Source organism: Carassius carassius, chromosome 26 (genome assembly GCF_963082965.1).
Source record: "Carassius carassius chromosome 26, fCarCar2.1, whole genome shotgun sequence".
In the NCBI taxonomy this organism is placed as follows: domain Eukaryota; kingdom Metazoa; phylum Chordata; class Actinopteri; order Cypriniformes; family Cyprinidae; genus Carassius; species Carassius carassius.
Window position 1 is genome coordinate 14,233,696 of NC_081780.1, and position 27,265 is coordinate 14,260,960.

Sequence of the window (27,265 nt, forward strand, 5' to 3'; positions counted from 1 at the left end):
ACTAAATATTTATTAGCAGCAAATTAGGAGTTCATTGGGGCAAGCCATAGTTAGGTAGTTATTTAATAATGAGAACTGGTCCCCAAATTCAAATGTGACGTGTGACTCAATCAGTAACTCAGTATCACGTTATGCTACTGTGTGGAGCACAGAGATAAAGGAGCAATGAGATTGAGTGTTGAATGTGGGGATGACAAGACACACCTGGGATCAATAGAAATACACGGAAACACCTGGAGTCAAATTAACACAATGAGGACAGGAACAGGAAGGACAAAATTTGGTTATGAAAACACATGGGGAGCAAAACACATACAAAAACAGGGAACAGAGTCTGACATTACTCCCCGCCTCCTAGTAAGTGCTCTGGAGGTCCCCCAGGACAGACATGGGACAGCGGGTACCAGTTTGTGGCACAGTGGTGGATCAGGAGACTTTGGAGGCCCTCCCTGTGCTTAACGGGGGATCAGGCAGCCGTCCCTGGGCCTAACAGGTGATCAGGAGCCCTCCCTGGGCTAAACGGGGATCAGGAGCCCTCCCTGGGCTAAATGGGGAATCGGGAGCCCTTCCTGGGCTAAACTTGGGATCTGGGAAGTGCTTAGGAGGTGTTGGCACTGGAGGGCACTCTGGACAAGCAGTCACAGCAAGGCGCTTTCGAGGTGCTGGTACTGAAGCGAAATCAGGGGCAAGAGCTGACGCTGGCGTGAGCTCTGGGGCTGGAAACAACACTGGAGTGAGCTCTGGGGCTGGAGCCGGTACTGGAGCGAGCTCTAGGGCTGGCAGGCTTGACTGAGGAACCCCCGGCAGGCTTGCCACAGGAGCGACCGGCGAACTTGACTTTGGAATGGCCAGTGGGCTTGCCACAGGAACGGGCACCGGGCTTGCCACATGAACGGTCAGTGGGCTTACCGAATGACCGATGGGCGGGCCTGCCATAGGAGTGGCCGGCGGCAAGAGTGCTGAACAGCCAGCAGACTTGTGGGAGCCACATCCAGTGGGCTTGACACTGGAATGTCCGGCGGGTTCGCCACATAAACGACTGGCTGACTGGAGGATGCCGCGGCTGGTGGGCCTGTACTGGCTCTGGGCCAGACGCTCTCCACCGGAGGATTTCTTCCCTCCAGCTTTGTCCCGTGAGGAATACTCAATGAAGGGGAAATCCAGGCAAGCTAAGGTGGTGAACCGTGCAGGTAACTTCCATGCCGCAGGGAGGAACAAAAGAGAAACAAAAATACTTTAAAAAAAATGGAAAACAAACACGGGGAAAGTACCACTTATGGTTCTGTGGTATCTGGGAGGTCCACGAGGCGATGATAATCGACCCTGTGCCAGAAAAACAAGTTTAGGGTGGAGTCATCCAGGGCCATTGCCGCGGTGAGCCTGCAGAACTCCCAGGAATACTCAATGAAGGGGAAATCCAGGCGAGCTAAGGCAGTGAATCGTGCAGCAACTTCCATGCCATCAGGGGGGGGGGCAAAAGAGAAACAAAAAGACTCTGAAAAAACTGAAAACAAACACGGGGACAGTACCGCTTGTGGTACTTGCGCTCAAAAAGTCTGAATTGTTCACTGAATGGCATCTGGAAATGAACATGCACCCATTGTGTTAAAACTCTTTTCTGAGCTGCTCTGTATGTGCAAATCATCAAACAGAGTATGTTTTCAATGAATCATTCATCTCAAAGACAGACTAGAGAAAATCTCCAAATTCAAGAACTGCTCCTGCTATTAGAGCTCTGAAATTGAATAAAGACCTGCAGAGACATTGTTACCATTTCAAGGAGATTGTATTTTTAAAGTCTGGATGATTAGCGCCTTTTGCAGTTTTGCTTTAAATGACTGCTCTGCTGTTTGGGTGGAGGGGGCTGCAGTCCTTGTGAAGTCTGTTCAATGGGCAAGTGCCTCCTACAAGCATGTCTCTCGCATCCTGCTGTTTTAGCTCTTAAATGTGCAACTTGGTTTTGTCTGTGTGATACAAATAGTAATGGCCTAATGGACATTCTTGCACAGCCTCGACCCATTTGAGAGTAATTATGGCTTTTTGTGTAGGTCTATAATGGACTTTTATGACTCACCATGTGAAGCAGTTTAGCTTCGTAGGTGCGCGGCAGTGCTATTCACATGTGCGGCATACACACACACACACACACAAAAGCACCCCCCCCCCCCAAAAAAAAAGAAAAGATCATCCACCTTCCCAAAGTTCAGCTTGGCTACCAGCTCAACTGCCACCCACTTCATATCATGAGAGTGACATGCTGCCTCAAAAAACACACAACACCTGTGGACTGTCAGCACAAGCTCCTGTCTAGCTTTGAGACCCAGAAACCTTCCTCTGCAAGTAATTGATCCACCCAACCAAACTTCTACATTTTTTTTTTTCTCTTTTATGCTACAAGGACAAATTTTGCAATGTGAAACTGAGAAATGCTAGTTATTGTAGAATATCTTCAGACCAGCCCAGACTTGATATGTACTTTTTTTAAAGACCTGTGCCTGATCAGTTGTCTGTCTTAGACACATGGCAACTAGATACCAACTACAAAAATCCTATAAAACAGATTTTGATCTGAATTGAGATGTGTTACCAAAACTAGCCATGGCTAGTGAGTGCCACAGCTGTTGAATCCTGTGCCCTTCATACCCTGTTGTGTCAGCAGACCACACAGCTGCTGCTGCTGTGTACATATGTAAACACTTCCCCATAGAGTATGCAGCCTGGTTAGGGTGTGGATAAGTCATTAGCGTCAGTTTGCAGCCAGCAGCACACAGGCTTGACCAGCTGTTGGTCAACATCTTTATTCCTTAGAAGAAAAAAAAGTTCTGGGGATATAAAACTCTACACTGTTGGTGCCTACTGTTAGTGCTAGGGTACTTTAAATAATACTGAAGTGGAGGATATCCTTGTGATTATGTGTGTGTGTGTGTGTGTGTGAGAGAGAGAGAGAGAGAGAGAGAGAGAGATCTGCACAATTTTTTTTTCCTACACTACCTTCATTATAGTACATTATAGTGTCAATTTGAATAGAATTGTTCACTACCATTCAAAAGTTTTATAGCAACAATATATTTTTTTATGTTTTTAACAGAAGTCTCTTCTGCTCATCAATACTGCATTTATTTGATCCAAAATATAGCAAAACAGTAATGTTGTGAAAGATTTTTACACTTTAACCCTCTGGGGTCTGAGGGTGTTTCGGGGGGCCCCTGGTGATATTTTGACATGCCTTGACATTTTTCCTTTTTTCAGTTACTTATAAACATTTTAATGGCTAAAGATTAACAACACTGTAATCAGCACAAACTGAGCTACAATAACATGTGAGCAGCATGTATGTACGTTATTGTGTTTTTGAGAAAACAACATTTATGCATTCTTAGTGAAAAAATAAATTTTAAAGTCACTGAAATAAGGCCATAAAACACATTTTGTGTAGAAAATGTATATGAGCTGCATAATGAGCCTTTCAGTCAGGTGTGTGACTGAGAGGGAATTGCTACAAGAAAGACTGTGAGGAAAAAATGTATATAGTTGTGTATTTAGAATATATAACTATTACATAAAATAACTTGAGATTCACTTTCGGGTCCAGTTAAACAGTATATTAGGATCAAACAAACAAACAAAAAAAGAACAACAACACAGGAGCCAAGACGTCAATATCCAAAACAGCGGCAGTAAACTTGAACAACATTTTAAAGAGACTCATGGGAGTGTGTGCATCACATGGTCTTAGCTGTTGTCCAGGTTTCTGTGCGGGTAGGAATCTAGTCTATGTTTTCCATGACCAAGTGGGCTTTGTATCCTTCCGATCTCCTCCGTGGGACTCGAGACCAGTGAGTGGGGCAGGTGTCGCTCATTTCCCAATCACTCCACCGGCCTCGCTCCGTTCCCACGGCTCTCGGCCCTGCCCCACTCATCACAGTGCTGTTTAAACAAACTAAATTAACATTATTCTGATGTTCACTGATAATGATACTAATTTATCGAAACAAAGAACACAATTACCACATAGCAAACATATTTTACCGTACACAAATGAATCAAATGGAAATAACATCTGTAAAATAGTGAATGCACACTTACTCTAAGATTCTGAATGAAGTTGAAAACGTACTCGGTTACTAAACGTAACCTCGGTTCTCTCTAGAAGAGCGAACGAGTACTGCGTCTTAGCTAAGACGCTACGGGAAAAGTCTCTTTTCACGAAATACTGAAGCAAAAAATTATCCTTAATTTTGTATTTTTGTAAAGCGCATTTGCAGCAGTACACAGCCATAGGCGAGACGGCTCGCTCGCTCATTGGCTTGTTCTGCGGCAACTGCACAGCCTATCGAGCGCAGGCTGATGCAACATCAGACCAATAAGGGCGCTTCGCGCCCTTCTTGCCACTTCCCGCCGAAACGGGTGTGGCCCAACCTATAAAAGGAGCTCGAAAAGGCTGACTCACCTGATTTATTTCATCGCCGAAGCGAACCAGAGTGAATCGTACGCACGGCAGAGAACGCAGTACTCGTTCGCTCTTCTAGAGAGAACCGAGGTTACGTTTAGTAACCGAGTACGTTCTCTTACGAGAGCTCTCTCGTACTGCGTCTTAGCTAAGACGCTACGGGAACCCGATGTAAAACGCCGTGCGCGCAGGGATCACACACCGATAAACCTGAAGCAACGCCCAGGATTTACAGTGCACAGTCACCTGAGGGACTCACAGAGAGTCCGGGACAGAAAAGGGGGAAAGCCCTCCGTCCCATATCTAGCAGCATCCGTAGATGCGGCAATATGACATCACACAGCCGAGGCAAGGCCTGACCAATGTGGCAATGCGGGTCTTACGCAATACTGCCCATATAACAGTCGGCAGCGCATAGCGCTCATGAATTCAGAATTCCCCTCAGGGCCCTGATTCTTCTATACCGACAGCAGCCTTGCTTGCAAGGCGGGAACCTCCAGGTTATAGAACCTGATAAATGTAGACGGCGAGGCCCAACCCGCCGCCATACATATATCCTGCAAGGAGATCCCAGTAGACCACGCCCACGACGAGGCGACGCCTCTTGTGGAGCGTTCTCTGACGCCCAATGGGCACTGAAGGCCCCTGGAAGCGTAAGCTAACGCTATGGCGTCAACTATCCATCTGGATAGAGTCTGTCTCGAAACAGCCATTCCTTTGGAACGTCCACCGAACGAGACAAATTGCTGCTCCGTCTGCCGAAAGGCAGCAGAGCGAGACACAAAAGCTCTTAAAACCCTGACAGGGCAAAGAAGACTCGAGTCTCCATCCTCCCCTGACACCGGCAGGGCGGACAGGGCAATAACCTGAGCCCGAAACGGTGTGTTGAGGGATTTCAGCACATAACCGTGCCTAGGTTTGAGTATGACCCTTGAGTCATTGGGCCCAAACTCCAAGCACGACTGGCTCACCGAGAGCGCGTGCAAATCACCCACACGCTTCACAGAAGCGAGAGCCAACAAGAATACTGTCTTGAACGACAGATGCTGAAGGCTAACCGATTGGATAGGCTCAAAAGGGGGACCCTTCAAGGCCTCCAAAACCGCCGCGAGGTCCCACATAGGGACTGACGGAGGTCTAGGAGGATTCAGCCTCCTAGCTCCTCTGAGGAACCGGATGACTAAATCGTTCCTTCCTATTGACTGACCGGACGCCGTTTCAGAAAACGCCGCGATGGCCGCCACATAAACTTTGAGCGTGGATGGGGCTCTGCCCTTATCCAACAGCTCCTGTAGGAAGGAGAGGACCTCCGTCACCTCACAACTAAGGGGTGAATAACCTCGAGCTGTGCACCAGCTGGAGAACACCGACCACTTCGAGGCATACAGACGTCGTGTCGACGGAGCTCTAGCCTGAGTGATGGTATTTAGCACTCCCACTGCGAGATCAGCGGGTAACCGTTGAGTGCCCATACATGGAGGGACCACAACTCCGGTTGAGGGTGCCAAATCGAGCCCCTGGCCTGCGAGAGGAGATCTCTCCTCAACGGTACCGGCCATGGGGCGACATCTGCTAATTGCATCAAATCTTGGAACCATGGTTGGTTCTTCCAAAGAGGTGCCACAAGCAGTATTGAACATCTCGTTTCTCTCACCCGTTCTATCACCTGCGGAAGGAGGGAGACGGGAGGGAACGCATAAAGCGGGCAGCACGGCCATTTCCGTGACAGCGCGCTTTCGTTCTTGGAAAAGAATGCGGGGCAGTGAGCGTTTTCGTGGGACGCAAAGAGGTGCACCTCCGCCATGCCAAATCTCTCCCACAACAGCCGAACTGTTTGCGGGTGTAGAGACCATTCGCCCGTAGGGACATTGCCTCTGGACAGCCTGTCTGGACCCAGATTCTGCAGTCCAGGCACATGCACTGCTCTCAGCGAGCGCACGTTGCGTTGAGCCCAAATCAGGAGGCATTCCGTCAGCCTGTACAGGTTTCGGGACCCGAGACCGCCCTGGCGATTTATGTAGGACACCACGGACATGTTGTCCGAACGGACTACGACGTGGTGATCCTTGATATGGGGACAAAAGCGCGTCAGCGCGTTCTCCACTGCCAGCATTTCCAGGCAGTTGATATGATGGAGCTTTTCCCGTTCTGACCATAGGCCAAAGGACGGTCTGCCTTCGAGCAGCGCTCCCCATCCCGAAGTGGAGGCGTCTGTCGACACCATTTTCACACTCGGGGAAGTCCCCAGGCTTACACCTGATCGGTACCAGCCGTTCGCTGTCCAAGGTGCTAGAGCCGCAACACAGCTCTGATCGACCTTGAAATGCAGCCGGCCAGACGCCCACGCTCTGTGCGGCACCCGAGCCTTCAGCCAGAACTGCAGGGGGCGCATGCGGAGCAGGCCCAGCCGCAGAACCGGAGATGCTGAGGCCATGAGACCCAGCATCTTTTGACAGTGTTTGAGCGACACAGTCGCGCCGCAGCGGAAAGAACTCGCTGCGCGCTGAATGCCCATCGTGCGCTGTGGTGACAGTCGCGCCGTCATGGAACACGAGTTCAGAACTATACCCAGAAACGGGATCGTCTGACTGGGGTTCAGCCATCTCTTCGCCCAATTGACACTGAGGCCGAGCTTCTCGAGGTGATCGAGTAAAACGGCCCTGTGGTCCACGAGCTCCGCTCGTGATTGGGCCAGAACCAGCCAGTCATCCAAATAATTCAGCACTCGTATGCCTCTGAGTCTGAGAGGAGCGAGCGCTGCATCCATGCACCTCGTAAACGTACGAGGAGCTATGGACAAGCCGAATGGCAGGACTGCAAACTGGTATGCCTGGCCCTCGAAGGCGAATCTCAAAAACCGCCTGTGGTTTGACGCTATCTGTATTTGAAAATACGCGTCCTTCAGATCTATTGACATGAACCAGTCCCCTCCGCAAATCTGCGCGAGGAGCTTCCTGGTCGTGAGCATTTTGAAACTGCGTTTCATCAATGCCTTGTTCAGCTGTCTTAGATCCAGTATGGGCCTGAGACCCCCGTCTCTCTTGGGCACCAGAAAGTATCTGCTGTACAGCCCCCCCTCGCTTTGAGCTTGAGACACAGGCTCTACAGCCCCTTTGCTCAACAGTTTTGATATTTCGGCCCGAAGTATGTGTGCTACTTCTGTTTTGACCGTAGTTTCGACGCGCGCTGAGAAGCGCGGTGGGCGTCGAGAAAACTGTAGCGAGTAGCCTCTCTTTATAATGCCTAGCACCCAATCCGAAACCCCTGGAAGCGCTGACCATGCATCTGCATGAATGGCTAAGGGCTGGATGTGACACGCGCTCTGTTGACTGGGCAACGGCGGCGCTCGAGTGTGCTGCGCATCTGAGGCAGGGAGCGCGCTGATCACAGCGGGCAGATCGCTCATCCTCGACCCCGTTCCGGCGCTTAACCGACTGGAGGGAGGCTGAGCGGGTCCCGTGGGACTCAATATATCTGCGAGTAACCGTGGGCTGCATGTGTGCACTTTTACCACTTCCAACTCGCCGTCTGCCTGTGCAGAATGTACGTGCACGGGCCTCTTTTTTACAGGCACTGGGAAGTGGGCACGTTTACTATGCGGCGCGCTCGACCGATCTGTGTCGATCTTATGTGCGCTAGCCCTGTGTGTAGGGCTGTGCTTACATGCGGGGATGGGCACTGGGTAGTGGGCATCGTCACTGCATTTAAAGCACCATCGGCCGTGGCCGGACGAGCGTGCACGGGTTTCGTTTTTACAGAAACCACGTGACGCATGTGACATAGTAATTGTGGGCACTGAGGGGTGGGCACGTTTACTATGTAGTGTGCGCGACCGACTTGAGTCGACATTATGAGCGCAGGCCCTGTGTGTAGGGCTGTGCTTACATGTGGAGATGGGCACTGAGGAGTGGGCATCGTCACAACATTTATAGCACCATCGGCCGTGGCCGGAACACCAGAAAAAACACTGCGGCTAGCTGCAGAACTGGAGCGCTTCGGCAAGAAGTGCTTGAACGCCTGCGAAGCTTTCTGGTCCTCGGCGAATCTCTCCACAAACTCGTTGACGGAAGATCCAAAGAGGCCGGCAGGAGTTAGCGGAGCGTCAAGAAATGCAGCGCGCTCAGACTCCTTGATGTCAGAAAGCGTCAGCCACAAATGCCTCTCAGCCACCGTAGCGGAAGCCATAACCCGTCCCATGGCCTGTGCAGCGGACTTAGTAGCGCGGAGGGAGAGATCCGAAGCACTCCTCAGATCCGCCAGACAGATCGCTTCAGGTCCCATCTCATCCAGCTTGCGGAGAAGATCGCCCTGGAAAATCTGTAGCGTCGCCATGGTGTGTAACGCAGACGCAGCCTGCCCAGCAGCAGAGAATATCCGTGCGAGCAGCGATGACGTCATGCGGCAGGCTTTGGATGGCAACGCCGCCTTAGTCCGCCGTCCAGCAGAGGGCGGGCAAAGGTGCGCTGCTATAGCCTGTTCCACCGGCGGAAGTGACAGGTAGCCTCTGTTCTTAGCACCGTCCAGTGTGGAGAATGCTGACGAAACAGATGAGCGGATTCTCGCCGAGAATGGAGCGTCCAAAGCCTTCGCCACTTCTTCGTGAAGCTCAGGAAGAAAAGGGGCGTGTTTTGAGCTTGAGGAAGAGCGCTCATCCGGAAGATAGCTACCATCCAGCCGGGAACGGTGAAGGGGGCGCTGGTGCAGACCACTCGAGGCCGAGGCTCGCCGCGGCCAACGAGAGTACACGCATCAGCTCCTTATCGATATCCCCCCGTCTGCTGGGCCTCTGAGCAGCGGGCGCGAGATCCACGGAGCTCGCCCAACCCTCACTGCCCGAAGCAAGCAGAGAGCACGTGTCTTCTTCCTCCGACGCGGGCCTGAGATCCACTTCCTCCGATGACGCGTCGGCAAGCAGCGGACGCTGAGCATCGGGAAGCGATGCAGGGGAGACCGGCGAAGCGGAGGGAACCGGCGAGCTCGGCCGAGCTGGAGGCGGTTCTGGTAGGCGCTGCGAGCGGCGCAGCGGATGATGCACGCTTCGAGAAGGATGCCAGGCGAGTCCTCAGAGTCACCATAGGCATCAACTCGCAATGAGGACATCCGCCATCAGCGAGCGCGAGCGCTGCATGGTCTTCACCCAGACAGGAGACGCAGATGACATGACGATCTCCTTCGCTGAGCGGGGTTCTGCACGAGCCGCACGAAGGCATCTTTAAAAAGACGCAGCTCTTTTGTGAATGTGCGTCGCAGGGCGAACACACACACAGAATATCACAGAACAAGGATTATAAAGGATATGGGCGCCGGATAGCGCAGCAGGAACGGCAGTGGAAGGCGGCGGTGCCAGCGGCTTCAGGATGGCTCGTCCTGCTGATATGCTCTTCCAGACGGCGCTTGCTTCCTCGCGATCCAGCGATGCGTGAGCTTCGCTGAAGAGATGAAAAATCAGGTGAGTCAGCCTTTTCGAGCTCCTTTTATAGGTTGGGCCACACCCGTTTCGGCGGGAAGTGGCAAGAAGGGCGCGAAGTGCCCTTATTGGTCTGATGTTGCATCAGCCTGCGCTCGATAGGCTGTGCAGTTGCCGCAGAACAAGCCAATGAGCGAGCGAGCCGTCTCGCCTATGGCTGTGTACTGCTGCAAATGCGCTTTACAAAAATACAAAATTAAGGATAATTTTTTGCTTCAGTATTTCGTGAAAAGAGACTTTTCCCGTAGCGTCTTAGCTAAGACGCAGTACGAGAGAGCTCTCGTAAGAGAACTAACCAAGCATCCCCTTCCTCTGTGAGATGCAGGTGAAGGCAAGAGTGTTGTATTCAGTCCATTTTTTTTTTATAAAAAATCGTTAGCATTTTTTTCCCACAGTACCTTAGTATATTATGCATACTTCATGAAGCTAGTAACATTATAACTCATATTACTTTATATACTTATATTAATTATATATTATGTTTCACTTTATTATACATTTAGTTAGAAATTATAGTTTGGAAAAAGTCTAACTAGTGAAATGTGTATGAAGTTATGTTAAAACTAATACAAGTATGTTAATAATCTCTGCTGGATCAAGCCATGGTGTTATTTTTTCTGAGGTAATCCAGAGCTTCTTGAGGTAAATTCTGTCTTATTTGTTCAGATCAAAATCAGTTTTATAGGATTTTTGTAGTTGGTATGTAGTTGCCATGTGTCTAAGACAGACAACTGATCAGGCACAGGTCTTTAAAAAAATGCATGTCAAGTCTGGGCTGGTCTGAAGGTATGCTACAATAACTAGTGTAAAAAACTAAAAAAAAAAAAACTAATGTTTCACATTGGAAAATTTGTCCTTGTATCATAAAAGAGAAAAAAAAAACATTTTACCCGTCTATACATCAAAGAGTCCTGAAAAAAAAGATGTGTATACAACTGTTTTTAACTGTTTTATTCCACACCAGCTTTGGTTACACATCAGTTGTTCAAAATCAGTTTCCATAGGACTTTTGTAGTTGGTTATACAGTTCTCGTGTCTAAGACAAAAAAACTGATCAGGCACTTCCTTAAAGTATCTTTGAACCAGCTAAACATTTAATTTACACCTAATTTGTCAGACGAAACACCAAGCACCCCATTTTCTGAAATATTCTCTAGTTTGCCCTTCAGAGTCTCTCAAACTCTCTCAATCTACAGGAAACCCACCACACACTCCGTATAACCTGTAGGCCATCAGTCCTGCTGTCACCATAGCGACATGAGCACAGCAATGACAACCTGTCCAACACAACAACTCCAACAGTTTCATAGTCTTTCCACCCAGTCACCTGCAGAGAAAGGAGGAGAGCCATCCCACCCAATAGAAAGTCTAATTAAACTTACTGCAAGTTTATTCTGATTTCTCTAAACTTTGAGGTTTCATAGCTGCTGCATTCATTCCATCTATTAATATTCCATCTGAATGATTGACAATGGCAGTAATTACAGAGTAGGTACAATGGCAGTGACACAGACTGTGCAGGAGTGGACGGATCTTACGTGTCCTCTGGATAGAAGAGAACAAGACTCACAGTCTGCTTACTGTTCATCAGCACATACTATGACCTACTGTGGTCCTTCAGGTCCTCCTGGGGTCATGCTGGTGCTGGTGAGAGAGATATGACACTGACTGCACATTAACTGGGGAAGCATAGACTGTCTGTAGGCAAGCGAGTGAGTAAATGAACAGAGGACTGAGTAAACGCGAGCGAGAGATTAGGAAGGATGAATGGGAGGATGTTTAAACAGCTAAACACACCTCACAGTGTGTTCATTCAGTGCATGCTGCAGTCGAAGCTTCCCGTTGAAATCACACCTCATTTTCCACCTTCCTCTCACACACTGGAGTTTTCATCTTTCTCATTCTCACTCCATCTCTCACTTCCTGACCTGTTATCTGCTTCTATCTATATCCCCCGTTAATGATGTTGTGAACAAGTCTTTTAAGTGAACAACTTAAACTTTCATGCACTGATTTTCCTTTGTAAAGTGTATGACTGCTTTGGTGACTTCAGAAGACTTTTGAAACTTTGAAGAAATGTCCTGTGTGGCCCATAAAAAGTATTTTATTATTTGAACTAGCTAATTGAATGAATATGCCTCTTCATTGAAAAATGTCATCATTCTGAATCTGAACTAGACTTTTGTTCATTAACGAACAGCATGAACTGGAACATGTTGTTTGTGAACAAGAATCTTCCGACCAAAAATGACTAAACAAAAAAGGTCATGATGTCCATTCAGTTCCACATATGAATCTCTGTATCAAGGATTGGCTTCAGTAGTGAAATGTGAAATTAGTTGAGTGAATAATTCAGTGACTGACTAACAACACTCATTGGTGCCACAAACATGTGTATTGATGTAACCTACAAAAACTTTTCACACGAATCTGAATTAGCTGTTGTTTAACCGAATCAAAAGATGGAATGTATCAAAATTTCCCACAATTTTTCTGTAGTTGTCCAACATAAATGTATTAGGCCATATTTGTAAGCACCTACAAATTCTTGTGGTATACATTAAAGGGGTGATATGATGGGTTTATAAACAGCATTAATATGTTATATAATAACAGAATATGTTGACATGCTTTAATGTTCAAATTATTGTAGGTCCTCTATTCCCTGCCTCTCTTAAACTCGTTATTTTCTACAAAGTCCCTCCTTCCGACAAGCGCAGTCTGCTCTGATTGGCCAACTGAACCAGTGCATTGTGATTGGCCAAACACCGCAAGCACTCGTGTGCACACACAAACGCACAAACACACACACACACACGACCCGTAAAACTCCGCATTTAAACATTCAATAGCAAATAATTGAACTAATAACAAAACATACTTCCAGTAGCTGATTCAGAAGCGTCAGATTGTCTTAGCAAAGTCAGAATGACCTCCTCTCCTCGGTTTACTAAACAGTCTTCCATAAAATGCGTTGCTGTTCTGTTGTAAGTAGTCTTAAAGATTCATAAATGCATCTACTTTCGGAAGGCCAAATAAAGTGCTTTTGCTTTCACCTAGATACACGCAGCATCTCCCTGACATGGCTGCTTCAACACTAACTGCGGTTACTGAATCCATGCCTTCTTTCTTTGCGTGAACATTTGGGCGGCATTACGCAAATATTTCCACATAGTGACATAGACGTGGCGTGTTTGAATGAGCCGTTTTAGGGGGGCGTGGCAGAATCTTAATTTTGATAAAAAATATCTCTGTGTATTTGAGACTTTAGTCTTTGCAACTTTACAGATCTTCTTTATGTACAAAGAGCTTGTAACACTCCAAAGAGAAAGGGAAAATTGTAATCGCATCATATGACCCCTTTAACAAACCGACAAAGATATTGGAAGAATTGTGAATTTGCACCTGACATTTCCTTATTAATATTCCAGATAATATGACTAACCCTCTTTTGTCTTTCTTTTGTTAGCTTCTGCCTGGCTGACACTTCCAGCGATGAGTCGAAGGGAGGCTCTGGTGGGGAACCCTGCACCTAGTGCGGCACCTGGGGTATCGGGCAACAGCACAGAGGCAGCAGGACCCGGTCCCCGTGACACCAAAGATGAGATGTTCTCCAAAGTCAAAGACAAGTTCATGAATGAACTGCACAAAATCCCACGTGAGTGAAATTTTTTAACACGACACTTAATGGTCTTCACATTATTACATTTGCTGTTTGCATAATTTTGAAACCCTGAATGGCATTGATTGAGCTCCAGCATTGACAGTTTATGCCAAGGTCTGTCAGATCCATTTTTGATTATTTTATTTCCATTTTTTAACTTCCATTGTTCACTCAGTGCTGAAAAATAATGAGCTTGAGAAACAGGTGACAACCAAACATGCTCCTTCTCATTCTAATTGTAAATCAGCGAGTAAATGAGTTTCGTTATTTGCGTGCTTTCGTTTGTCTAAGTGCCCTGTGCTTCGGTCCACAACACACTGCAACTCTCACTGTGAAGCATGGAGCTAAATGCATGCATCTAACCACTATCCAATTCACTGTACACTCATTCATACTTTCAAGTTAAAACTGAAACATCTGCAGCTGTTTGTGTGTGGGTGTTTCTTCAGCTAAGTGTTTTTATGTCCAAGGAATTGTTTTTATTATTTGTAGCAGTAGTAGTAGTATTAGATACTGGTGAAACAGTCTCTTTTAAACTCTGCATTTAAAAGAAACTCCATGAAGTTTGGCAATCTAATTAACAAATTTTGTTAATATCCAGCTTACTTCTAATGCAGCATTATAACCAAAATAAAGCCTCATAAAAAGCTGATTTGAGATGTTCTTTTCTGAGCTGTAACAAATGAGAAGCACTCAATGAGCTCAAGAAGTTCAACATTGAAATCTTACTAAGCTAATTTCTCAATACCTTTCTAAGCCTGTTTTTTCCACAGTTGATTCCAGTATTGAGCTAAAGTTTACTCATGTATGTAGCAGAGGTGAAGGCCGGATTACATTTAGGATGCCATGCCTGAGGTGACACCATTGGCAAAACCTGAGAAAGATCTGAGTCCTCTTCTATACCTACGGTACCTTACTATAGGTGTCTGGTCATTTTGCCTATCTCTCTATCTCTCATACTCAATTTCACACATGCAACTTCGCTCCCACACTCTCTCACACACATACACTTTCACTTCCAACCTTGCTTTCACACTTGGAGACACATTCACCACATTAATTATCACTTTGCTTTCCTGCAGACAACTGTAAAATAAAGGGTTGCCGCATTTGACTCAGACAGATATGCCCCTTTCTGAGATCCAGCCAGAAAAAGACACTCCATTACAGTGGCTTAAATTACTGTTTTAGCAGCCTCCCTCCATCACACAGACGTCTCTGTGCCAACCGGTGCGTTGGCTGATGAATGCCTGGGGAGAAGGGTGCTGTATTGACCGGGGCATCTAGGAACCCTGACGGACCTGCATTAGTGATGAATGGGCAAGTCCAGATGCAGAATACTTGAGCTTTTTTCCGCCAAATATAATCCAGTGCGTTGAATGTGTGCAGGTGCCGCCTGTAAAAGTAAGACGCATGGACCTGTCATGATCTGCCGTCTAGTGCAACAAAAACAGAGGAACACAGTCAGATGCTGCGTAGTGATGATAAAGATTTACTTCACTCTAGCCCTTCTGCCTTTCTGTCAGAGCGCTATGTAGGCAAAATATGAAGATGAAACTGTTTGACATCTATTTCCTTGCCAGAACTGAGTGCTTCTCTAGCACTTTAGACTCTTTAAAAAGACTTTCTGAAAACATACTTTTTTACTCTGTAGTTTAATTTGTTTACTAACAGTTTACTTTGCTGGACAAACATGCATTGTAAAAATAATTCTTGTAACATTTTTTTCCGAAATAAATGAACATGTCCACCACTGTGTCATTTCTACCACATCAAATAATGAGTTTCTTAGCATATACTGTGTGTGTGTATATATATATATATATATATATATATATATATATTAGTGGTGGGCATAGATAAATTTTTTGAATCTAGATTAATCTCACTGTGATCTTGAAATTAATCTAGATTAATCTAGATTAAAATGGCTCATTCGAATTCTGCCGAAGGCATTCAGAATATGTGTGTTACCCAAATAAAATTGACACACAGTAAGTCTTTGAGAAGGGGTTTATCAAACTAGGTGGTGCATTACAAAAGGGGCTCATCTCCTGTTTCCAAAATGCATCACAAAGTGCTTGAAAAAGCTGTAAACTAATTCCACATTGCACAAGGTGCAAACAACCTTACGCCTGTTTCACACATACTCCGTCTGCAGTGCGTATGCGTTGCATATTTTTTTACACACCCATGTTAACGGATTCCAGTTGCGTTCCAGGAGCGTTGCGTCTGCAGCAGTGCAGCGGTCGTTTACATACCGAGAAGCGGACTGCAAACGCGTCCTGTGTGAAAGCACATCGGGTCCGTGCTGCACCACATATGTAATGCACACGGACTGCATACGCACTGCAGACGGAGTATGTGTGAAACAGGCGTGAGCAGGGCCGTATCTGGGGTCAGCGGGGACTCTGTGAAGGTTGTACCAGTGTGCCCCGTTTGAAATTGTTTAATTTGTATGTTCGTTTATTTTTATTTATTTGTGCTATTTACACAACGTTTAAGTTTTTTTCAAGTTTGTAGGTGTCAAGGTACAGAAACTGACAGTTTTTTCGAGCATAATTTCCAAGGTGGATATTTTGACATATTTTGTATGTATTTGTCGGCACAAGAGCAAAACTAAGCAAATTCGGTGTTCAAGTGTTTTGAGACGCCTTTCTCTGCGTAAGCCCTGAACACCAGAACACCGCGAGTACTGAATTGGGCTCTTTCACATCTTTTTGTTTGTTCAAACTGCGATTTGTATTTGTTCGTTCAGGTGCAGGAGGGACTTCGAGGAGAACTTCGCAGAAGAGAGCTCGATTCAGTGTCGCTGTCCGTGATATGCGGCTCTCTCTCTCGTGCGCACCGAACACATGCGAGTAACCAGCTACTCTGTTCTGCTTTTCCGCGTCTCGTCTAATGTTTAAATCGACAAGCGGTAAGGCTTAAAAACACGTGAAAAAGACAATATTTCGTGACGATGCACAGCAGTGGCCCGTCAACTGTCCTGAGCATCTTTTTAGGCTGACCTCAGCCAGTCGGTTATATAAAATATCAAGGTGAAAGTCATCATAGCTTGCTTAGTATAGACCCAGCTCCCAACCCAACTTTGAGAATAGATTAACGGCGATATTTTTTTTATCACCCGATAAGAGTCTCCCGTTAACGCAGCACATTAACGCCGATAACGGCCCACCATATATATATATATATATATATTAGGGGTGTAACGATACGCGTATTCGTATTGAACCGTTCGGTACGAGGCTTTCGGTTCGGTACGCGGTACGCATTATGGACCGAACAGTTCGTTGGACTAATTAATTATATTTGGAAAATAAAAAAAATGGTGAAATATAATGATATGCGTTCAACAAGGTAGCCCAATAACCCAAACGACGTAACAGGCAATGCCCCTGACACCCCCGAAGAAGAAAAAAACACCAACTTATATGTTTATGTTAGGCTACTCAGTCAGGTGCTCGCTCACTCAGTAATACACGCTGAAGGCTCGTTGCAAAATGGCCAATGCGTTTAACTTACAGGGAATCCAAAGTGCACCCAAACACCAGACCTGTTGGTTATTGGAGGATCTTCTATTTCTGGCCTGTTAAACGCATTAGCCATTTTGCAACGAGCCTTCAGCGCGTACTGAGTGAGCGAGCGGGGCCTTTCACACAGGACGTGGTATGCGCGGCGCTATAAAACCCATTCATCTCAATGGCTTGCTCCGCGCAAGGACGTTTTGTTGCTGCGTTGACCAAAGCGCAAGCGACGGCGGTGCTCATCATTTGCGTGCTTGCGCACACGCCGCGGTCAAAGTTCAAAATAGTTCAACTTTTGCCGCTGCGCTCTGTGACGATTACCAGCGCGACCAATAGGATCCAAAACAAGCACGGAAATCAAAATGAATGAACGGCTAGTACAGTACTGTGGGTGTCAGAATTTCCTGAGCTGTACGATACAAGTTTGAGGTAGTATAGGGACATCGTCAGGAAAGCTGTGTCATGGAGACAAATCTCCATTCAAGGAACAACAGACTATGATAGAGCTCCCGCTAAAAGTTTTTAAAACTCCGCCTACGCCATAGCGCAGAGTAGCGCAAATCGCGTTGTATCTGAAGGGCAACGCTGAACCCAGCAGCAAGCCCTGCGCATACCGCGTCCTGTGTGAAAGGCCCATTACTCTGTAGTGGAAAACGTAGGTTTTAAGAACTTGCTTAATGTAATTGAGCCCCGTTACAATATTCCTTCACGAGCCCATTTCAGACAGACCGTAATTCCTGCTTTGTTCCAAAAAACATAAGCCCTATAGAGGACCAATTTAGTAAAAACACACTCAATATAAAGAGTTATAGAGTTCCATATAAAAAGTTACAGCTTTGTATTTGTTCATAACTACTACAATAATATAACATTTTAATTTTTTTTTTATAAGGAGCTGTTTTTGTTTTATACAGTATGCTGCTAAGAAAACACTATAGAAGATGGGTAAAGAATAGCTCCATCATTGTTCAATGTAATAAAAAAAAACATACTTTGTTAGTCTTAATAAATAAAACATTTTTTAAAAATCAAGGAAATTTATCTGCCAATTTTTTCTTTTTGCTGTATCTAAAACATACCGAACCGTACCGAACCGTGACACCAGTGTATCGTATCGAACCGAACCGTGAATTTTGTGAACCGTTACACCCCTAATATATATATATATATATATATATATATATATATATATATATATATATATATATATATGTATGTATATATATATATATGTGTGTATATATGTATGTATATATATATGTATGTATATATATATATATATATATATATATATATATATATATATATATATATATATATAGATAGATAGATAGATAGATATATACATATATATATACTTATATATCTAAGTATATATATGTGTGTGTGTGTAAATATATATTTGTGAGACAAACATTTTTGCTAAAAATCTGTTTCATTTTCAGACTTTATGGAGAGATAAAGTCAGATTTAATTTATTCATTCATTCATTATAGTTACAGACTGCGGACTGGTTTACTCTGTTTAGGTAAATAGAATAAAAATGCATATGAATGCAATAAAAAATGTAAATGAACAGGCAATTTGTGTTCATAGCAATTTGCACAGTCTCAAATGGTGACACGTATTCAAAAGGGTTCATTAATAACCTGTGATTACTAACGTTCCCTCAACTCTTATGGTCACACAACATCACATCCGTTCTACGGTGCCCGTCACAAATGGTCCTGCGTGTAGAATCACTCCGACAGGTAGCTCTCAGGACACCACACTTGCTTAGTCATGGCTCTCTTTGAGAGCCTTCCTCTCAACCCTTGAGGCCAGTTGACAGGTTAAGCAGTTTGAACCCGAACAATTTGGTTTAGAAAGGTTTTTGCACTGCTGTGGTTACATATCTTGGTTGACTCGGAGCAACAAAAGAAAATGACTGTTACACAACAGCTCTGGTTATTCCCCTAATGCTCTGCTGCTCAAGCTCAAGGCATCTGTTTTCGATGATAATTAACCTCACCGCTCAGAGACATTTTGAGACATTATTCAGCTTTGCCACAATTACTATGAATAATGAACACACTCTGTCCAGCCTCTGAAACACTCTTGTACACTTGGTATCCTGATCCCCGACACAATGCCCCTTGATCTCTGCAAATTACTGATGTTCTATCAAACACCACAATCAATGTTCATTTCATTCTTGTTAAAATGCAAACTTTACTGGGACTATGCTTTGAACGTTAACTACAAATTAATGGGGTCAGATTTTATAAATTGCCAATATGGCATAACATCTACATCAATTTGCATTTTAATTGGATGACAACTATGAAAAAATTGAGATTTGTCATATTGTTGTACACTCATTGGCTCTGTTTCAAACCCTAGTGAGCTGCATGGATTTCTACCATCTGCATAGGTAGCTATATTATAAATCTTATTAGTGTCTGAATTAAAATACTAGTAGCTCATGAGGGACTCGTGAAAAAATGTCTGACATGAACATGATGCTAGGCTGCAACTGGCACATGTATATTTTCCACAAATATTGGGCAAAAGTTCATTTGAATTAAATTAAACTTATTTCTGCAGTTACTTTGCTGTCTTTAAAAATAACTAGAAAATAGTTTCAATAACGCACATCAAATATTTGTATTTATATACATAATGTATATATTTTGTAAGCTTTTTTTATCTTTATTTTTGATAAGAAAATAGAGATTGTGAAAGGACCCAAAGTCAGGTCTCATGGTGTAGCATGGAGTCAGAGACGTTCGGATCCAAATGCAGTAGTTTATTAAGAATGGTCAGACAGGCAGAATTCAGGTAAAAGCGTCAGGTACCAGGCAAAGGTTGGGGCAGTCTGTGTGGTGAATAAACAAATGTGCAGTGACCGGATCATGACATAGAACCCCCACCCCCCAACCCACAAGGAGCGGTAGTGGGTGTAGGCGGAACAGGGGGAGGGACGGAGGGACAGGTCCGTGTGGAAGTGGAGTGGCCAGGGCCAGCACAGCAGGAAGCCAGGGTGGATCAGGCGGAACTGGAGCCCTTCCTGGGCTTAACTGGGGAACAGGAGCCTTTCCTGGGCCTAACATGGGGGACAGAAGCCCTTCCTGGGCCTAAAATGGGGAACAGGAGCCCTTCCTGGGCTTAACATGGGGAGAGCTGGAGCCCACCAGGGCAGAGCAGGTGGAGCTGGAGCCCACCAGGGCAAAGCAGGTGGAGCTGGAGCCCACCAGAGCGGAGCAAGGGGAGCTGGAGCCCACCAGGGCGGAGCAGAGGACCACCACAGATGAGCAGACGCGACAGAAGCCCACCAGGACGGAGCAGAGGACCACCACAGCAGAGTTGATGGCACAGGAGAGCAAGTCTGGTTAGGTGGGACTGGAACAGATAACAAACAGATTAATGGTGGCCTCTGTGGCCAGGCAGGTAGAAAGTTCACACATGGCATCCATAGCCATGACAGGAATAAACGAGAGTTCATAGACGGCCTCCAAAGCCGTGACAGGACAGAACGAGAGATCTTAGGTGGCCTCCATGGCTGTGACGGGACAGGCGGGGATTTTATGGATGGCCTCCATGGCCGTGACAGGACAGACAGTGAGTTGGTGGATGGCCTCCCTGGCCATGACAGGACAGGCAATGAGTTCATAGATGGATACTACCGACATCTCTGAAGGTCCTGCAGCAGTTGCCACCACCTCTGGAGGTTCCACAGCAGTAACAGTGTCCTTGACAGCAACACAACAGGCTGAGAGAACATTGCTGGGTGCAACAGACAGGATGTGACAAAGCTCTGGAAGTTCAGCTGAGACGTGACGAGGCTATGGAAGTTCAGCTGAGATGTGACAAGGCTCTGGATGATCTGTTGTGGTATGATGAAGCTCTGGAAGATCTGTTAAGATGTGATGAAGTGATTTGACTGGGCTCATAAAGATCAACTGTGACTTGACCTTGTTCACGAATATCAACTGTGACTTGACTTCGTTCACGATGATCAATGGTAACTTTACTTCGTTCACGAAGATCAATGGTGAATTGGCTTGACTCTTGAAGTTTAATTGTGGTTTTACTTGACTCATGGGTGTTAATGGTGACTTGATCTGACTCTGGATGGTCAGCGGTGACTTGAATGGACCTTGATTCTGAAAGATTGACGGGGACCTGACATGACTCTGGAAGATCAGCGGGGACCTGACTTGACCCTGGAAGATCAACGGGGACCTGGCTTGACCCTGGAAGATCAACGGGGACCGGACTTGACCCTGGATGATCAACGGGGACCGGACTTGACCCTGGAAGATCAACGGGGACCTGACTTGACTGGAAGATCAACTGTGGCTGCCGTCTTGTGCAGTGGTGCTGGGCTGGCGGCCATCTTGTGCACTGGCGCTGAGCTGGCGGCTATCTTGTGCAGTGGCTCCAGTGGTTCAAGCTCCGCTGCCATCTGCGCTTGACAATGTTGACATATGAGTTATTCATCTTATCGGTAAGACATATCGGCAGAATTTTTTTATATTGGGCCGATATCGATATTTATATTTAAAGCTATTACTGGCCGATTCCAATATCGGGCCGATAATGTGGTGCATCCCTAGATGGGTTTTTGTACTAAATGAAAAAGTAATTTTTTAAATAAACATTTGCATCAATTCACCATGAATCCATGAAACTGAGCGTACAGTACGTCAAGAGTTAAATGTCTACATCAAGTCATTTACATTGCATGAATTCATTTTGCTATTACTTCAAATGTATAAATTTTATCACTGTATTTCCTGGGAATGTATGACCTTGGCTGCTCTGTTGTCATGTTTTACTAGTCCAGTTACAGAAATGCTAAGACATGACAAGTTGTGAGTCCTCTATGTATGTTTGTGAAGTGTGATGTGTATGAGATGTTTAGCAGGTTTGTGTTGTTTGCCAGTGCATAGAAAGCCTCTGTCATAGTCAGCAACAGAAGGCGGTCTGGAGCAGAGTGCCAAACACATCATCAGCCAAACGCTTGACAGATGGAACAGCTAGCCTTCCCATTCTGATGATCTTTGACCTAATCCTATCTCCCTCTCTTCCCCTTCCCCTGCTGCCCCAAGACCGCCCCAGAGGACGTCTGAAGGTTACCAGGCCTGTCAACCCTGTTCCCTTGAAATTAAATTATGCAAACAAACAAAAATAAAACCCCAGCCTCTCAGTCTGCCTGCTTCGCATTATAAAGCCTTTTGGAGAAAGAGATAATCTAATTTAAAATGAGTTAAAACTGCATTACAGTAGTAAACAAACATATGAGAAAAGACTAATTTTTCCCTGCAGTATAGAAGCTGCTTCTTTAAAAATAAAGTATAAAATAAAAAGCTACAAGGCATTAACAACATTCATAATATTACAAATGATTTATATTTCAAATAAATGCAGTTCTTTTTAACTTTATATTCAAAGAATCCTGACATTAATAATCCAACATTAATAATAAGAAATGTTTCTTGAGCAGAAAATCTGCATATTAGAATGATGTCTGAAGGACTATGACAAATATAAAAATGTAAACTAGTTATTTATATTTGTGTGTGTATATATATATATATATATATATATATATATATATATATATATATATATATATATATATATATATATATATATATATATATATATAGACACAATGCTGGCATCACTCATACGTCTATTTCCCAAACACAACCTCTGGATATGACGCTGAATAGGTGCACTTAACTTCTTTGGTCGACCATGGCGAGGCCTGTTCTGAGTCGAACCTGTCCTGATAACCGTTGTATGGTTTTGGCAACCGTGCCGTAGCTCAGTTTCAGGGTCTTGGCAATCTTCTTATAGCCTATGCCATCTCTATGTAGAGCAACAATTCTTTGCCATGAGGTGCCATGTTGAACGTCCAGTGACCAGTATGAGAGAATGAGAGCGACAACACCAAATTTAACACACCTGCTCCCCATTCACACCTGAGACCTTGTCACACTAACCAGTCACATGACACTGGGGGAGAGAAAATGGCTAATTGGGCCCAATTTTGACATTTTCAGTTAGGGGTGTACTCACTTTTGTTGCCAGCGGTTTAGACATTAAAGGCTGTGTGTTATACAAGCTGTACACTCACTACTTTACATTATAGCAAAGTGTTATGGCTTCAGTGTTGTCAAATGAAAATATATAATAAAATATTTACACTTCTGTGTAATTCTTCAGGGCTGCGTTTCCCAAAAACATCGTAAGCCTAAGTTGATCGTAAAAACGATCGTACGATTGATCTTAATATTACGGTCTGTTTCCCAAAAGCATCGTAGCTTAAGTAGCACTTGAAAATCTTCGTAGATCTACGAGTGCTCTGGAGTAATCGTACATCCCCAAGTGCATCGTAAGAAGACAGATTTATGAGGACACCTGCAGGACAACCGGCAGATTACACTTTTATCTAGATTTAACACACTGCAACGCGAGTAATATAATAATATTTTGATTGTACTTTATTGTACACTTTATTGTACTCGTTTTTTGTTTACATTAATTTATAAATGAAATAAATAAAAAGGGGAAAACAAGATGAAAAACACATCTAAATTCAATGAATGAACAAAAAAAAATCATAAAAAAGTAATGTGGGAAATTTGCTTCAAAGACTGGGCAAAATAGGAATGAATTCAAAAAAATCTGTCAATGACTTGCTGACGTGCACGAAAACCAGCCATGTATTGGGCATTTCTTGGTTGGCCATGTGGTCCCATGCCATCTTCGTCCTCCACATCCTCCTCCTCCTCCTCCTCCTCCACCTCTTCATCTTCCTCCCTGTTAAGTAAGGGCACTCTCATCTGCACTGCAATGTTGTGCAGCATAGCTGTTACTATTATTACTGCAAAGCACTTTTGTGGAGCAAACAAAAGACCACCGCTGGACTGGTGAATTGCCCGAAAGCGCATCTTCCACCTCCCTATTGTGCGTTCCACAATACTACGTGCAACACGGTGTGCCTCGTTGAAATTTTTCTCCCTGTTATTCATAGGATTAGCCACATGCGTGAAGAGATATGGCCTCAGTGGGTAACCACTGTCCCCAAGCAGCCTCCACTGTCCCTGTAAGTTTTGTGCCTCCTGACCAACAGATGAATTGGTGAACATGAAGGAGTCGTGTGTGCTTCCGGGCCACCTTGCCACAATGTCTGTAATCAAACCCTTATGGTCACAGATCACCTGGCAGTTGATAGCTGCATAGCCTTTGCGGCATATATATACATGGCCATCCACAGATGGTGTAAGGATCGGGATCAAGGTACCATCGATCACTCCAATGACCTGTGGGATGTGATGATGTGTTAAAAAATACTGTTGTATTTCTGTGATGTCCTGTCTTGATGCTGGAAATTGAATGTGTTCCACAGCAAGTGGAAGTAATGCATTGGTGACCGCTTGAACAGCTCTTGAAACTGATGCCTTACTTAGTCCAAGCCCATCACCAAGTACCTGGAGAAAACTGTCTGTTGCATAAAATCTCAAGGCTGATAGGAGTTGGATTTCAGGGGACAAGGCAAAATTTCTCCTGGTGGCACGCATCAGCTGAGGTCCAATGCTATTTAGCAATTGGGCTATTTGTCCTCTTGGCAGACGGTATCGCCTTATTATAGCCATGTCATCAAGGATATCCAAGGGGTTTTGATGCTGTCTGATGAAGGCATTTAAAGTCACCAGTCTACTTCGTGGTCGTCTCTGTCTTTGTCTTTCTCTGACCCTCAATTGAAGAACACGCTGTAGTGCAGCCATGATTTCCTCTGCAAGTCTAGTGAGGTGTAAACTCTATACTAATCCTAGCTTAATTGAAGAAACCATGTGAAGGTCATCAGGCTGTGATAATGTTCACATATCCCACTGCCTATCATCAATTTCAGTAATGACATTAGGCCCTACCTTGAAGAAAGTGAAGGTGTGGCATGCTTAGAAACTGTATAGATTACATATTATATTCCTTTAATCTATCCTCTGTTCATAATGATGAAAAGTTGTGCTTATTATAAAAATGTACACATAGAACAGTACTGGTAAAAAATGTTGTTGATTTTTTTGTCTATACCTGTAGAAATGTATTGGCTAGATGAAGTACTGTATATATATTTGTGTTATCTGTCACGCCAAATATATAGACTTTATATTAATAATATTGAAACTTAAATGCTTATGTCTGAAAATAATCATCAACCATTAGCCATTTACTTCAGAAACATTTGGAAGAACTCATAACAATTATTTTATTATTTCATATGGTCTTAGGCCTTGTGTGCATGGTTCAACAAACACATGGACATCAAAAACACTGCATATAGCTTTATTAATAAAAAACATTGCATAGTTTTATTAATTTGGGTTATTCAGTTCCCCACAACCTGCAAAATACATTGTACAGTGAGATGATTCATAACTACATATAGAAAACATTTCACATTGCACAAATTACTGAAACAATAAATCACATTACCTGTGTCTTCTGGCAAGATAATTGGTACAGAAATTAAGGGCCTTGCAAAACTCATCTCCTCTAGTGCAAGCCTCCTCTCTTCTAAGGCCAGTTTGGCCTTCTTGAGCTCAATGAGCTGCTGTTGGAAGTTGTTGTCTCTCTCATTGGCTTCTTGAAGGCATTGCCTAATGTCTTTCAAGACATCTAGTTTCTCTCTCTCCAGCTGCACTAGGTCCTGACTACAGCTACAGACATTCTCAAACTGCTGAGTTGTTGTGGCTGCAGTCTGGACCACTGAAGATGGAGGCTGTGGCCTGGGAGGGTTTTTTGGAGGACTAGGAGATGGTAGGTGCTCGGAGATGGCAGATGAAGGGGAAGTCGTGGCCTAATGGTTAGAGAGTCGGACTCCCAATCGAAAGGTTGTGAGTTCGAGTCCCGGGCCGGCAGGAATTGTAGGTGGGGGGAGTGCATGTACAGTTCTCTCTCCACCCTCAATACCACGACTTAGGTGCCCTTGAGCAAGGCATCGAACCCCCAACTGCTCCCCGGGCGCCGCAGCATAAATGGCTGCCCACTGCTTCGGGTGTGTGCTCACAGTGTGTGTGTGTGTTCACTGCTCTGTGTGTGTGCATTTCGGATGGGTTAAATGCAGAGCACAAATTCTGAGTATGGGTCACCATACTTGGCTGAATGTCACTTCACTTTCTTTCTAATTTCTAATGAAACTGATGGTTCCACTGAGCAGGAAGGACCTGACTCAGGTTCAGGCTCAGGTTGAGTTATCCCTACTCCTCCATGGATGTCAATACCACCACTAATTCCATCTGAAGCACTTGTGCCAAGTATTGACAATGCCTTTTCTTCCTCGGCTGTAAGAAGGGGGGACTCATTGGTCCCACCACCTGTTTTTTTAATTGCAGTCCTCTGCAGTGCCCTCTTCCTTTTTGCCAGGCTTGCAAAATCCTGCCACTTCTTGTGGACCTCCTTCCCTGACCTTTGAACACCCCTGGTTGCAGTTAGTTTGGTAGCAATGTCCTCCCAGATGTTTTGTTTTTCTTTATTAGTATGGTGTCCTTTAAATCTGGTAAAAATCACATCTTTGTTTTTCTCTATCTCCTCTAAGAGGACATTAATTTCATCCTTTTGAAAGGTATCTTTTCTTGTTTTTTTTTTTTTGTTCAGCCATTTTGTCAGTGTCTCCGCCTGTATGTAGGTGCTTTATATAGACTTGATTGTCTTGATTGGTAATCCAAAACAGATGACAATTATTAGGTTAAACGTTCAGAATACGATTCCATATAAGGTTAAATTTCAGCACTTCGCGAATGGACAGCGACTCGTAAGTAGCACGTAGAGCGCGTTCTCGCGCGTTCATGTTAAGTGCATTTTTGGGAAACGCTCGTGGAATTGCTGCGAGCGTTCGTAAGTTTGCACGTAGAAAACGCTCTTAAGAGCTAAGATACATCGTTATCGGGAAACCCTGCCCAGTTCTGTGTGTGTGAGTGTATATATATATATATATATATATATATATATATATATATATATATATATATATATATTACTGTAATAATATTTCACTATTATACTATATTTTTATCAAATAATTGAAGCTTCATATACTTTTGAATGGTAGTGTGCAATTTAATACAGTGTGACAAAACCCAGCAACGTACCATTACATCACT

At 44.6% G+C, this 27,265-nt stretch overlaps 1 protein-coding gene across 4 annotated transcripts in view; it reads left to right on the forward strand.

The window, feature by feature from the left end:
- The window catches only part of LOC132105861 (synaptotagmin-1-like), a 119,872-nt gene that overhangs the window by 62,494 nt on the left and 30,113 nt on the right, over nucleotides 1–27,265 (forward strand). For all 4 annotated transcript variants that reach the window (XM_059511324.1, XM_059511325.1, XM_059511323.1 and 1 more), the window contains exon 2: nucleotides 13,387–13,575. In XM_059511324.1, coding sequence (XP_059367307.1) covers nucleotides 13,413–13,575 — 163 coding nt within the window. In that variant the 5' untranslated portion in view covers nucleotides 13,387–13,412. The remainder of the gene's footprint in view (nucleotides 1–13,386; nucleotides 13,576–27,265) is intronic.